Source organism: Xylocopa sonorina, chromosome 4, assembly GCF_050948175.1.
Source record: "Xylocopa sonorina isolate GNS202 chromosome 4, iyXylSono1_principal, whole genome shotgun sequence".
Taxonomy (NCBI): Eukaryota; Metazoa; Arthropoda; class Insecta; order Hymenoptera; family Apidae; genus Xylocopa; species Xylocopa sonorina.
Window position 1 is genome coordinate 13,455,163 of NC_135196.1, and position 15,520 is coordinate 13,470,682.

The 15,520-nt window shown below is 45.9% G+C and overlaps 2 protein-coding genes across 11 annotated transcripts in view; both read left to right on the forward strand.

Moving 5' to 3' along the window:
• Positions 1-3,386, forward strand: part of Numb (NUMB endocytic adaptor protein) — a 39,375-nt gene extending 35,989 nt beyond the window's left edge. For 4 of the 10 annotated variants that reach the window (XM_076893555.1, XM_076893556.1, XM_076893547.1 and 1 more), the window contains 6 exons: positions 63-249; positions 407-670; positions 850-870; positions 1,466-1,651; positions 1,745-2,256; positions 2,352-3,386. In XM_076893555.1, the coding sequence (XP_076749670.1) occupies positions 63-249; positions 407-670; positions 850-870; positions 1,466-1,651; positions 1,745-2,256; positions 2,352-2,660 (1,479 nt within the window). In that variant the 3' untranslated portion in view covers positions 2,661-3,386. The remainder of the gene's footprint in view (positions 1-62; positions 250-406; positions 671-849; positions 871-1,465; positions 1,652-1,744; positions 2,257-2,351) is intronic. The other 6 variants (XM_076893548.1, XM_076893550.1, XM_076893551.1 and 3 more) reach the window with 3 other exon arrangements.
• Positions 3,387-7,426: 4,040 nt separating this feature from the next.
• Positions 7,427-8,074, forward strand: LOC143423103 (uncharacterized). The gene is made up of 2 exons (XM_076894181.1): positions 7,427-7,693; positions 7,759-8,074. Exons 1-2 carry the CDS (start codon positions 7,538-7,540, stop codon positions 7,981-7,983), a joined length of 381 nt encoding a protein of 126 aa, XP_076750296.1. The 5' UTR covers positions 7,427-7,537; the 3' UTR covers positions 7,984-8,074.
• The last annotated feature ends 7,446 nt before the right edge of the window (positions 8,075-15,520 follow it).

Here is a 15,520-nt window from a genome sequence, read left to right on the forward strand (position 1 = left end):
TCGAACAACGTTACCGAAGAATCTAATCGAGTTTGTACTTAACATTCAACACGTACCCCTAGGGAGAGCGTTTGAGTCATGCGGTGGGCTGCGCTTTTGCTGCGTGCCTGGAAAGAAAGCAGCGAAGGGACAAGGAATGCGGTGTCACGATGACGTTCGACTCGAAAACTTCAACCTTCACGAGGAGCGGCAGTTTCAGGCAACCATCGCTAACCGAACGATTGCAGGATTCGCGAGAACGCGCCGTAGGTCAGCGAGTTGTTCCCCCAAACGTTAACGTACCAGGTTGCGATAGATTCGCGGAACTGTCCGTGAGAATTTATCGCAATGTTCGATAGCATTGCTTCCTGAATGTCGACTCGCAAAGAAACAAAGAGGTACCACGAGATCGATCGCTCTGTTGCAGATGTACCCCCGGTAAAACAAGTATTCAACCCGTTCGCCATCGAGAGACCGCACGCCACCCCATCGATGCTCGAGCGGCAAGGTTCCTTCCGCGGTTTCACGCAACTGAATCAAGCATCCCCGTTTAAGAGGCAGCTTAGTTTACGGATCAACGATCTTCCCAGCAACCTTGAACGCACACGCAGCCACAGCCTCGAGCCGACCGACTTGTCACGGATGCCAACCGCCATGTCTCACATCGTACCTTTGAAGCCGCTAGGTAAAGGTCCGAATCGACACTTGCGCCAAAAGTTGTCCGTCAGTAAGATCTTAAAGTGCAACGATCTCTACTTCGAGATCTCTGGTACGATTAGAATACACTTGGGAGTATTCCCTGCCACGCGCAGTACATATTTAATGTGTCTAATGATCGTCGAATAATATGCTTCTTTATTTCTGCCACAGTATTCGAAGGATATGACGAAGGTCATTATTCCCTCTACTGTTAATTATCCATATTGCCTGACTCTCCTTTGATGTTCTTGGACGGTGTTCGTTTTCACCCTTGCGTTTAAATAGAACTTTACGTTCGATATGTCAGTTTGTTTAAATATAGTACAGTGAATTGAAATAGTAGAAGAACCGGAAAGAAACGGATAACGTTCTCCACAATAGTGGGGACTCTGTAGTTCATTCTCTACTCATCTTCGTCCATGTTTTAGGATCTGTTTTCTTCTCGAGATTTTCTGTTCCCTTGCTTTGAACTTTATGTTGATTCTCAAACCGTAGCCCATTTATACACACGACATTAAAGCGTAGCGACTTCGGAATTTACAGGCTTGCGCTGTTTTTTTAATGTCAATTCTTAAAATACACGAGCGCTAACCAACTTGACGTAACGTTGCACAAGTCTGTAACTATCTGGAGCGCTAGTTCTCAACATCTCGTATACCCAGTGTTAGACATTTGACACGTGACGTGCAGCATGCGTTCAGTAGTTTCAAGCACCAAGTTTACGGTTATGCTAGCATTAACTATCGCGCCACCCATGGTCCTACAATTTTTCTCTTCGTTTTTACAGTTAGTCCAATACCTGAAATATCGCCCGGGGGCCAAGACAGCGTTTCAGCGATGTGCCAGCAGCTCTCGCAAGGGCTCTCTCTTCTTTCGAGCAGCGACGATTTCGGACCAATCCCTACGCAAAGTGGCACGAGTTCCGTCGCTAAGCAATTGTTCAAGAACACCGTCGCTAATAAATCTCCGTCAAGTATGCATCGTACACGCTTCTCTCTCTTTCTCGCGTAATTAATTAACTGGAAAATTGCTGGACGAAAATTTCAATTGCACCGCCAATTTTCAGTGACGACCAGCAATTCCTTGGACGAACTGAAGTTGCAAAACGGGCCAAGTCTGAACAACAATAACAACAACAACGACGAGAAGAACGAGGATCTAAGCAATTTGAATCACGTTGGACCCAGCTGGCAGGAAGCCTCGTCCCCTGTTCTGGCCTCGAATCACAGGCTGACACCGATTCTGAACAAAACCAGCAACCTCAGCCCCATCCTTCCAAGGACGAACGCACCCACCCCGATCGTGATGAGCACCCCAGCAGCCACCACCACCGTCGCCCCATACGCGACACCAGCTTCAGCCAGTCCAGCGTTCAGCACGGCGTCCACGTCTTCTTTAGGAAACACGTCGACGCCAGCTGTGAACAGGTCACCGATTCAAATGTCTTCCGTTACTCCGAAGACGAGTTCGCCCCCTACGAGCGTCACATCCGGCTCTCCGACGCCGTCAGCTAGCATCGTTAACGAAGTTAGCCAAATTACACAGCCCCAAAGGGCGAACACTGTTCCCACACCAGCAGTAAGTCTGTCACGATGAAAACGCCAGCTGAAAATCGCCTGGAAGATCGACAGCGTCGTATCGTGCAGGTAACTAACGACGTCCTACGATTTCAGGTCCAACCGGTTTCAACGACGGCCGCGTTGCCCAAACCAGAGCAATGGCTGGGCAGTATAACGAGCTCGGTGCCATCCTCGGTGCAATCTTCCTCGCACGGGCAAACGAGTCCAAGACGAGCGCCACCGGTCCACGCGAGGGCTCTCTCGTTGGGTTCAGCCGCGATGGGGCAGGCGAGCAGGACCGGGCCGTCCGATCCGTTCGACGCGGAATGGGCGGAGATCGCGGCGAGGAATCTGCGACAGTCGGGCACGACGAACCCGTTCATAATGCCAAACGCGACCCAAGCGTTTCAGGTGCAATTGTAGCGCCAGGAGTTTGTCAACAGCGTCGTTAAGTTCTTCCGCTCGAACACATAGTGACGACTCCACGTTCGTTCGCGCTTCGATCTCTCGCATGACCGGAAGTATTACACGTGAACCACCGTCGTGAGAGCCGACGGCGGTGGGTCCCGTGGGTTTCCTCGCGCGGCTACGCGCACGACGAAACGGATTTACCACGAGGAGACGGGGCGGGGCGAGGGAAACGGAGACACGTGTCGATCTCGAAGACGATGTTTAGTAGCAATGATGATGTAGCGCAGCAAAACCAGCACAAAACACGTACCCGTAAACGTTGTTTTTTATTAGACGTTAGTAGATTCACGCACACAGCCTCGATGACCTCGAATCGGGATACGCAAATGGGGGATGCGGACGTTTTTCTGGGACCACGCGTTTCGATCGCGTTGGTGAACGTGGATTAATAGAAAATAAGGGACACACAAATCTGTCTTAGGTGTCGTCGCACTTTACTCGCGACGAGAGAAGCTAGATAACAGTCGCTGGTATCGATAACATACTTAAATGTCTACCACACGAGATACTTAATAAATGAAGGTGTACAATAATCTCGAGTAGTTTAGGCTGGATACGGTTACGCGTCGTTCTTCTGCATGATGAAGCAAAATTTTCACGCACCCAAGATTACGCTGCACCAAACCAAATGTTTCGTCGGGAAAAAAGCAAAAATGAACAAAAAAATATAACGATACACTGTGAAAATATGATGCTAGTAGCTTAGTACGACCACGGGTCGACGCGACGAACGTTATTAATTTTCTATTCGTCGCGGTCAACAGCCGAAGGGGACAGTGGATGAGAAATTCTGTCGTACTCACCCGGCTCGAGATACACTAGGAATTGATGAGTTGTTCTTAACGACGAGCACAAGAAGAACGCAGATAAATGGATAGATAGAGAAATAAAGCGGTAAGGGGCGGTGAAAAGAAGAAAGTGCGACAGAGAGAGAGAAAAAGAGAAAAAGATATCGATTAAGGAATGGTTGACACGACCGAACATCAAATGACGGACTGTGATACGCGCGGAGGAGGGCGGGTGGCCAGTACTTAAAACGCGAGGATGGAATCGAAATGGCTGTCGTAATTTTGCTCAAGGTTCCTGTTAGGAACGGCGAGGAGGAAGCATTTACGAGCTTGGGTAACGCAGAGTCCATCGTTCCCTAGCCGGCGGAATTAACTACACGAAACCTAAGCACACTTGCACGGAGACACACTCAACTTAGGGTACTTAAGAAGGCAGAAAAAGGCAAAAATATATAGTTAGATGTCAAAGTTTCTAGAGTCAGTACGTTCCACGCTATCGTTGTCTAATATTGTACCTACGAAAAATTGATCGTAAACGACTCTGTGTGTTGAGTACTCGAGGAGAGTTGCGTTAGACGAGGGGGAGAGGGTTGGTGCACGCGAGCGCGCGCAACTGGGACACGCGAAAGGTGCTTCCGCTTTAAAGTAAACGAAAACGAGAAAAGAAGAAAAAAATACAGAACTAAGTATACTCACACACATAGAGAGAAATAAATGAATAAAGGTTAATTATATTATAATATTCACGAAAGTCGTTTCACGAGCCAACACGAGAGCAACGATATACGGAGTCGCGTTCTGACGTGAACCTATAGTACTACAGGTTGTTATATAATTATGTTGATTGTTGAATGATTACGGAGACACGTGAGACGCTTTCCACGTCCGATATACCGATGAACGCGGGGTTGATGTTGCATCTTGAAGCTTCTATCTTTTTTAATTTACCAACGAGTCTTTAGTTACTCGAAATGTAATCGACGGTCCCACCCCTTGCCATGCGAGCCTTCTCTTAGATTTCAGGAAACCGTTTCGAACGGAATGCGACGTCTACCTGTTTCCTTCGTTAACAATTAAGCGTCCGTCACTTTAATCCAGATCTTCTGCAAATGTTGGAACGTTCTCAGACAATAGGCGATATTTCCAGGAATATCGCAACCAAGTATACCATCTGTCGCATCCTGTGGCGAGGGGTTGATATTGATCAGGGATGAAAAAAAGAGGTGTGGTGATCAATAGAACGATTTCGTCGTAGACGGAAGGAGGGTACGTGTTCGATCGTCGTTTGCGACGGATCGCGTGTGTGCGTTGTACATAAATAATAGTTATTTAAAAAGAGAGAGAGAGAGAGAGAGAGAGCGTGAGAAAGAGAGAGAGAGCAAAAGTTGTAACAAGAGGAGCAGAGAGAAAGAGTGATGTTGGTCAGGTTGAAGAATAGAGAGCGATAGAGAGAATGTGTATACGCGCGTGTGAAAAGTAATTATTCATCTAGGGGGCGACGTCCTTTGTTCTTCGTTGCCGCGGTTTCGTTCGGTTCTAATCGTAAGTTATCCTTGTAAATAGTTTGGTGGCGTTTCTCGGCACATATCACGTTGCTTCTGCGTTTCTAGATCATCGCGTTCGATGGCGATCAAGTGGAGTCTGTTCGAGATTAATCACAGCACAGTCGTGAAAACGTCGTGCACGAAGTTCCGTACTTTAATCTCTAGCTTCGATTTCGTTAGTCAGACAGGTCAACCCAATGAACCGCCATAGTAGACAGGGCGACAGAGGTTCAACCCTTCGTAGCCTGGGGTTGTCTCGTTAACTTCGAACAGACTGCACCGCGTCGTCGAGAGACGGAACACGTAACTGGCACTCGTCACGCGAAAGAATCCAGCCCGATATCGTTCTCGATCGTTTGGCGAGGTTGAGCTTGATCTTTCGAGTCACCTTCTGTCCGTCCGGTAAATCAAAAAGCAACAGAAGAGAAACGAACGAGTGACGACACGCGAGATAAAGACAGGGAGAGAGGAACGAGCGAATCGAGAGAAAGAAACTAAATGAAACGCTATCGAGGCAGTACAATTGCTCGATCGCCGAGTACTTATACACCCGCGAAACTTGTATAGAAGAAGAAGTACGCGAGAGAGGAAAGGAACGTTGATCGATCGATGTACTTAAATATTATAAGAGCGTAGCTTATTATTTCCTTTCGTTTTCAGTTTGTCTTCTCTCTTCGTTTTGGGGAACGAACTGTGTAACGAGTCTCCGTCGTGGACATCTTAGAATCTATACGGTTTCATCGGCGTTGCTCGATGCTTGAAGTTCTCTCAGAGAACGAACAGTACGCAGTGTACGCAATGGTGATTCGTTATATAATATTATCGCCTTGAGTACTTATTGTTTTCTTCTCTCTTGTACCCTTTTTTTTTTTTAATGTTATTTCCTCTTTTTCTACCGACGTACGCTGATAATACATTCAGGTTCATTTGGCTAGGGTCGTAATCAAAACGGAGGACGTCTTGACTGGTTTCTGTCTTCGCGCGAAATCGTTGTCCCCGTGGAATATGTCGAGTACGTTTTACTGTTTTCTTTTTCCCCTTTTTTTCTGTTTTAGAGAAGTTAAGAGTAGTGTAATTTATTATTATTGTAAGATAGGAAAGACAGACGCCAACCAAGACGCGATTCAGTGTTCTTGTTCGACCGAACGAGACTGACAGTGATACAATTCAACGACCGTTCGACTCGTTGAACCCCAGTACGCAGGGACACTGGAATAAGAAAGTAAAAAAAAAAAAGAAAAACGAAGATGAAAAGAAACTAAACGGAAATGAATATACGAGTAGGTGCACCGCGTGCCAAATTTGAGAAAAAAGTGCAACTGTGTTCTCGACAGCACATCGTGCACGCTTCCGTGGTTGTGTTGTACATAGTGTCGCCGATCGATTCCTGGATCAATGTACGACTGCGTGTATATTTCGTGAAAGTATCCTTATTCGTTTTACAATGTATCTGCCTCTGTAAAGATACGGTTTATTATAATATCTGTTGTGATTACCAAACCGACTTCTCTCATTTATTCCGTCTCGACCTCGCGCATTGCGGCCACGTTCACGTTTCGAGCCACACGTTCAATTCAAGTGGGCCGTGTAACCGCTAAATTTCCCGGTGTAATTTGCCCGTCGCGAAATATTCGCGCGACAGAAAGGTGGAGAAGAAAAGCTTTTATTCCAGTAGAATTTAGTAGAATTAAATGTCATCCTGGTGTAATTAAGACGCGAAGAATGACAACTTTGCAAGATGCGCTAGCCAGATATCCGCCAACTGTTCCGAGTTGCTGTAGTTCGCGGAAAACCTGCTGTTTCACTTGTCCACCTTGTCCAAATATTCAGCCACCCGTTACTGGTGAATCCAATGTTCGTTTTCAGGTTGCATACGCTTGCGATGGGTGCGTACGGTATAAGAAGTTGATACACTATTTCTATGCCTGTATAAATTTTATTGAACATTATTTGACAGTGCCAAGTATTCATCCTGCTATTATCCAGGACCCATACGCTGTCCACCACCAGTGTCACCACCAAAGGAACCAACCCCTTGTTACGCGAGATTATTCGATTCCTGTGGGAGACCTATTTGTTTATATTTCTAATAAATTGTTCGACGAATGATTGAGAAGTATCTACGATAATTACTGTTGCTTCCAGAGATTCTTCTTTGTGTAACTAATGTTAAACTCTGTTGCAAATAAGTTTATTTTTAGCCCCTCTAGCGCATGAAATTTCAATGGGTGATTATCATCAAATTTTAACGGGTGAATATGTTCGATTTAAAACAGAAGAAACATTGGTGACGATATAAGTAGACAGGTTCATTGCCTACGTTAAATTATTTCCAAATTTTCGATGCGTAATGTAGTTTCTCTTCGTGATCTTTAAATACTACCAAGTTTGTCATACTTTAGATTGGCTGGTTTGTGTCCCATAATGTGGAATTGTAGCGTAGCCGCCTGAGACACGTTATTCTCGTTCCTCCTGGAAATAAGCCAATCGAATAAAGATGTCTTGTTACGAAGAAAAAAGGCGCGCCAGCACCCTGCCACCGCAATGTTGTCATCGCAAGCCTCCACCATTTTGTTGCCCGAAATACGGCTGTCCGCCTCCGCAACAATATCCGCCAAAGCGATGTTGCTGTCCTCCTCCTTGTCCACCCTTCGTACGTCTTAATAGAAAATTCAATCCGAAATTCCTTCGCCAATCATTTTATTATCCTGTCGCCAGGTATGCAGACAACGACCAGAACCACCAGAAAAACCACCCAGTCTGTACGTTGTTAGCTGTTTGCCACCCCCTGGCCCAAAACCACCTCGATGCCCGCCACCTCCAAAAATAAAACCACCCCCATCCTGCGTACGATATTGTGTCAGTTCTACGTGCGGACGTTCGAACTATGCCCCTTGCTATTTTTCAGACGTACCTAAATGTCCTTACGTGAATTGTTGCTGACTGCTGGGTTTAAAAATTCTGCTCTACTTTGTACTCTTAATCGTTACTTTGTACAAGTTCTTAAAGGACTGAGTTACCCGTTTCTGTAGGCCATAAAGCTCAACACAATATACGAATTACGCTTTTGATCGCGTATATTTCGAAATGGACATTAATTTTCTTCGTTTTAAGAAAAGGGTACTAGATCCTCAGGAAATGGTACCGTAACCTGGAGGCGATGGATCTCGTGGAAGTGAATCCATGTGGGAAAATTGCGCGCGCAGTATTTCGTTATAAAATGAAGGAGGACAGCTAAACGATTTGAAACTGTTGCCGCTTAAACGACAATATCCAAACAGGATATCTTTATTTTTTTTTTAATGAACTTTGAAATACGTAATCGCAAATTCTTAGTTTATAGTCCAGACTTTTAAAAAGTCAAACTGATAAAGCAGATGAAATCTGTCTAGTATTTTCAACTTGGCAAACTTTTCCAATTAAATTTCTACAAGTTAACGAGAAAGTTGCATAGACGATTGTTTCTTTTTATATCAGTTTAGTAAAACGTTAAAAGTAAAGCGTCATTTACGACTCTCAAAGGAAATGATGATTGGTACAGTCTGAACTTAATCAAGTCGAGACGCGATATTAACATTAATTATTTGAATGAAACCGGTAACGACAAGAACAATAGAGTTACTAAACAATACCACACGAGATTTCCACGAGCTCGTCGTATTTCTTAGACTGACAAGAACGGAAATAATGGGAATTAATAGACGCAATGAATTATTCGAAGATCCGTTGGACGTTACGAAATGTAGCACCGGAATACGGTTGAAATAAGCAATTAATTACGCAAGTTCACGCGTATAAACCATCGAAATTCCCGCGATTCACAAAAGGGGTCCCCCTCGCCGCCCTTTCATAATTATTCCGAAGCTGAAGGAGAATCCGGACAACGTAATCGATATTGCCGTAACTCTGCCGTGAGGGCGTAAGGTTTCAGTTTTGGTTAATTAATAATCACCGTTTACAGCCGTAGCGATCGTTACGCGTAAGACCCAACCCCCGCCCCGGAAGCCAGACCGCTGTACTTTTGAAGTTGATTTAGTAAATTACGCAACAAGAAATTCCACTGAAATTAGTTGGTATTCAACGGTAATGAGTTTTCAGAACTAATAATACTTCGTGCTTCTCGTTGCCGCGCCATCGCGTCCCGTGTTTCGTTACTGTTGCCCTATAATCGAGCCAAAGTAATTTAATTCATCAAGCTACGCTCAGCTTGTCGATTTATCCACCGTCCGATGCCGGATGGATGCTTAAGCTTGCGTTAACGAACATATCGCGTTGGAACTACTTAACAGATTTCGCTAAATAATGAGAGTGTTAAGTCTAGTCGACCATGTAACCACACACGAGGAGCATTCTCTCGAACAATTCACAATCGATTCTTCACAATCGAGCCACTATTCTCCCATCTCAATGAGACCAAACATTATGGGCTTCGAGTACGATCGTAATCGTCAGCTCTGAGCACCGAGGGATCATCGTCAAGCAGTTCTGCTAAGAGTCGGATTATGAACCGAACGCTTTGATCACGGCCAATTTGTTCGACCGGTATACTCGTGCCCGTTAAGCCGATTATAGTAACCACGTGTCAGGATGCTCGCGTCTATACCGCTGGTGAACACCGCGCGCACGATATAATGGCCGCATTATCAGCCACTCAGCCCAGCATACGGCTGGCAATTCTTTGTTGCCGATTACGCGGCAGCGGATGCTTCAGGGTTATCGAGGCGACCTGGGGTTCGTTCGTCGAGGACAAGAGGGAAGCCAGGAACGAAACGAACAGGGTGAAAATGGTCTCGCGCGCGGTCGCGATTTTAACGGCGAGCAGGAAACAGCGCGCGCCATTTTCACATCGCCAGGGGTGAACGGCGCGAAAAATAATTGAACGCTGAAAACGTTTTTAGAAAGGGCCACTCCGATTGACCGGTTCGTTTCGCGCTTTGTGCCTCCCGATTAGTCGCTGGTCCTTTTCACGCTGGCTCTGGTATCGGGGAACGTTTACCCCTGTCGCGACTGGACAATTCTATGACTATTTTCTAGATTTAAAGGCGTTTCGTTGGAGGCAACGAGTTTCTTTTCAACCTTCGACGATATCTAAAACGATAGTAAATCGTAACCGAAGCTAACGTGAAATTTGGAGGCAACTAGCAGCGAGATTTTTCTTTCAACCTTCGACGATATCTAAAACGTTCGTACCAGTGGTGAATCGTAATCGAAGCTAACGTGAAATTTGAATTGGAGGAAATGAAATCTGAAAATCCTGCGTCGCCGCGGCGGGTTTGTTATCGTTATGGCTGGGCTTGCGAATCGATCGACGGTCGCGTAAAAGATTCAACGGTGATCGACGGAGACGGGACGAGCCAGCCGGGAAACGTCTCGCTCCTCCCGTTACTGTCCTTGTTACGTCGATTTCCGTGACACGCCGCCGTCTCCCACGTGGATCAAAGGCAGCGCTGCGGAAAGTGTAACTCGTTGTCGAACGTCCATCCGGTGGATCGACAGACGGGCCAGCCATCCCTTTCTCCGCGCGTCTCCAACCCCTAAGACGCGGCGTCGCGTCAAAATAGAGGAGAACGAGTTTTCTCACCGGATCAGCCGCGCTGAGAGAGGAGAAGCGTAACGTGCGACTTGGAGAAATTGTTTGGTGCCGTGGAAAGTGTATATCGAGCCAGAGAATCGTTCGCACCCCTTTATCGTTATCGAGAACCATGCGAATCAATTTTAAAGTAAAAGTTTCGCTTCTATCTCGCAACTTTCTTCATCGACAGATGCGATACTCGAACGTGTTAATTTCGCAACACGAAAATTTCATTGAAAGATACCAAAAGACACGAACGTTTCTTTTCGCAGACGTAGGAGAGGTTTGAAAGCCACGCCGGACGACGGCAACGCGGGGTGGATGTTCAGCTTTAAGTGGACTGTGTGACTTGGAGAGCAGAGAGAAGCGCAGTGGGTACCGGCATCGCGGTACTCGACCACGTATCTCTTCTTCTTACCTTTTTTTCGTCTTCTTTCTTCCTCGACTGGAGAGCCACGAGGAAGGAGACGAGACGAGGAGGAAAGCCACGTTCAACTTCCTCCTGAAATTACTCGGTTCCATCGCGGTGACCCCTCGCGCGCGGCTCCGCCATTTTTACGCTCGCACCCTTTTCGTCGCTTCCTTTCATCTCTTTCTATGCTCACCCTTTGCTTCTCTACGAGTTCACTCGCGACGAAGACGCGTGTAGAACAATCTCATTTTCAATATTTCTAACATATTTTAATATTTTTTCAGGTTCCCGCTGAAGCTCGATGTATCCTCAATTTGCAGCTTCAGATTGTTCGAAGCGAGGTCGACCAGAAGTATGCATAGCCAATACTTTCTCTCGAATATTTCGACATTTTATGGAATTAGCAGCTTATACTACTAGCTGCACTTCAAAAGTCGGATTTTCCGGTATAAATAGAGGAGGGACAAGAAGAGACAGAATTGACTATCCGGAAAATAGCGTATGCCGTGTAGAACGATTTCATTTTCAATTTTTTAAATGCCTTTTAATATTTTTTCAGGTTTCCACTGAAGCTCGATGTGTCCCCAATTTGCAGCTTCGGATTGTTGGAATCAAGGACGACCAGAAATATCCATAACCAACCCTCCTTCCCGAATGTTTCGACGTTTCATAGAATTAGCAATATATTACTGGCTGCACTTCAAAGGCCGGGTTTTCCGGCATAAATGGAGGAGGGACATGTAGAAGCGGAATGAACCATCCGGAAAATAGCGTATCCTTTCTATATAGTCGAATAATTGGGTGTTCCTCCCCGCAACCTTCTACGACCACCCTTTTCAACCCTTTCTCGAAAGAGTCTCTTGCTTTAATGCAATTATTGTTAATGTAATTGCGTCGAGTTTTACGGTCGACGGTTGCCCATACCTTTTTGTTGACAACGCAACGTCATTTCCGAGAGCACCGGGATGCTCGTTGGCGCGGGTACGCGCCCCGTCCTGGCTCTCGAGCGTCCTCACCCCCAACGGCAAGGAAATCAAATTTATTAAAAACAATTTTACTAGCTGCTGCCAGACGTCGAAGATCCTTTAATGTCTTGATAATTGTTTTTAACGGCGGAGCCTGGTCTTGTCGCTGCCATTTCCGTGGAAATTTCAGAGCCATCGATATTCTTCTAGCGATGAAACTACAAATTTTTATTTATAACGTTTCGTTGTTGTGGCGATAGAATCGCCTTTGACAATTTCTCTCGTTTAATTAGAACAGACGTATTGCGAATTGCACCGTGAAATACTACTTTGAGGAGGAAGCTTATACCGTTACGGGGACTGCATAAAGATATATTATCTGCAATCTCAATTACGCGGAAAATGCAAATTTAATATCCGTGTATTGGCTATGGTCCTCGTGAATAACGTCCCCCTTTACAGTCCTTCGGATGCCCAGCATTCTCGGAAGGCCAGGGCGGAATCTAGCCACTTACGGAAATACCCTTCTAATGATTGAAAATTTCTTTACGCCACGCTTCTCAAGATTTCACACCCTTCGTCTCTCGACTGCTCATTGATCATCGACGAGCGTCAAATTTGCGAGTACACGACTTCGAGCGTGTACGTCTCAAAATTGCATTCCAGACTGCTGTTTAATACGAAGAAAATTGCAATTTTCTTCCGAGGATCGTTGACAATACTCGCTCTCCAGCTTGCAAACGAGCAATTGAACGCGACTCGCGTGTAAAAGGCGACCACAAAGGAGACGGGTATGAAATGCAGGATTATATATCCGGTTCGATGCGGCGTATCGCAACTTAAAGGACGCTTCATTAAATTCGTGGCCCCACTCGAGGATTAACTGACAGCGGAAGGGGCTGGCTAAGGAGGAAAAGGGTGGATGGAGTTTTCAAAGGACCTGTCCTCGTTAAGGCAACGCAGCGTTATAATGGCGCGTGGTTGTCAATAACGTTGAGGGACACGTGGCTAGTCATCGCGTCAGTATGTTATAGTACGTTTTAATATTAATACGATTGCAACTGGACCCTTACGTCGAATCGTTTGAGTGGTACTGAACGTTGCAACAGGCACGACGTGAGGTTTGATCACGGATACCGTGATGTACACGGTATTTGCAATCAATTCAGCTCGTTTTTCTGTTGAATCGACCATAAAATCAATGAGAGACGTGTTCTGTAGAAACTAACGATTGATGGATGGTATTATTTCGCTAATGCTTTGAAGAGCTTCTTTACTTCACGATCGATCGTTAAAATTCCGATACTTGGCGCGGAAAGCGTACTCGTTCCTGCCCGTGCAAATTAAAACACGCGGTTTTACAACCGTTGCGAATTATAATTGCTTTTCGCTGCAGCGTGAAGAAAAAAAGAACGCTGTCGCAATAATTGCTGCCTTCGCCTTCCGCTTCGATTCGGTTGGTAATGTTGGCGTACGATATTTAAACGGGTCGCGGATTGTAATTAACAGCGACGTTCCACCAAACACGTCGAACGTGTTCCTGGCGTTTTAATCGGGGTAAAAATTAGTGCACGCGATATAGAAGGCGAACAATTAGGCGCGTGAAACAACGGAGGGCATTTAAGAATGATCAGAGGAGAAAGTGGAAGGGTGAAATTTATTAAAACTGGAAAATACTATCTTACTTTTTTCAACTCGTGCTTACACTACCCTTTTCCCTCCTAGATTCCCTCGCCACGTGTACTCGGTGTCTTGTAACTCCACTTTCTGTCACCACTTAATTCTGATATAGCGTATCCCGCGTAAAACGCGAGGAAAGTACGGAAATTACGCGAAGTTTAAAAAGTCGAGCAAAAGTACCGGTGGTATCCGTTCCGCTGGATAATTAGATCTTAAAAGAATGTTCATTCCGCACCCTTAACGTGTCCTGTGCAAGTAAAACAGCCTGCCATCTGATCGCACCCCTTCGCTGTATCATCCTACGCGAAATCACCGCGAATGGAGCGTTAATGTCCAAAGTTCGAGTATCGTTTCGATGGTATCGCCGTTATTCGTAGGCGCGTTACGTGTGACCAACGTAGGTCGCATAAATATTCGACTTAGTTAACAAGGAAAAGCTGCTTACGCTTAATAATCCACACGTACACCCAGGCAGAGAGGAGCACGGAATGCACGGTGGATTACGTTGTAGAGGGACGTTCAGTTCCGCGTGAAACCAGCTATATAGGTAAATTGACTTCGGCGAGTTCCGGGGATCCAATTCCGGCGAGTTCGCTACTGGTCGATTGGGTTTCACTTCCGCCGCGATTCCCTTTGCGTGTAATTTGCCTTCGAGCGAACAGCATTCGTAAATATAAATCCCCCCGTTCGATGCTTTTGAATCTTTGTTCTACGTTTTACTCTCTTTTTTTTTCGTTCGCCTTTTGATCTCTTTTTTGGTGCCGCGGATTTATCCCGAGAAAACCGCAGGCTAACTGCGATGCTTCGTCGAAAATGTTTCGCGAGCAAACGGTATTGTGGACGGTGCAATTCGGCTATCGATACAGTATCGATTCTGTCCCGTTTCGCAGTCTTTGTATTATTAAACGACAGTTCGATGGAGCCTTTGCAATGCGACGTTATTACAATGCTGTATTTTTATCGCGATTTAATCCACGCTTAATCCACGAAGTCCCTCGAAGCATAGCTCGCCGAGGAAGTTCCTTGGAATTAAATTCCACACATTTCGCGGCTACAAAACGTAACGTCCGCGGTGTTCCTCCAACACGGAGTAACAGTCATTCTGGGAGTGATTGTAATTTTCGTTCGAGGCAGCACCGTTCCCCGTTAACGAGTTATTCCGTTGGCTTTATTCGTCGGAAGGCGGTTAGGAGCCGGAAATTCATCGCGTTAAATTACGAGCGGGGCGAATCGGTGGCGGTATCGCGTATAAAAGGCGACGGTGCAACAACGTAGAGCGCGGCACAAAGGCGTCCGTGGTGCAAAAAGAAAACGTGCCCAGACGCCGATGTTGGCGGCCGTAGAGTTTCGCCGGTTGTCTGCCTCTTGTTTCACTGCGGGTGACATAAATAGTGGCCCAGTTACACCGGCCGTTGTAGCACTCGCGACGCACAGTGCTCCGGATGGCCAATCTAGGTGGACGAAAGTCGTATAGGATAGCAGAATTACATACACACATATAGTATATAAAAATTTCTGTAACTAAAGTCCCTGGGCGATCCACTGAACTTAACTTAAACTCTGGCTTAACTAATTATAGAGTTTACAATCCAATAGAAAGTTTCAAAGTCCCGAAAAGGACTTGGAAAATTTCGACTGAATTGCAAAGAACTTAAATCTACGCGCGTAGTCCTTCGCATGATATCATTTTCGAGAGACCAGTCTCTCGAAAATGTTACCAAGGACCCAGGTCCACCCCGTGGAGGTGACTACGCAGGGACCCATCCCTATTTCCCTAATCCCATCCACCCTCCATTACATCCTATGTGTTCTCGGTACAGAAGGTACCGAGGACTGACTCTACTTCTCAAT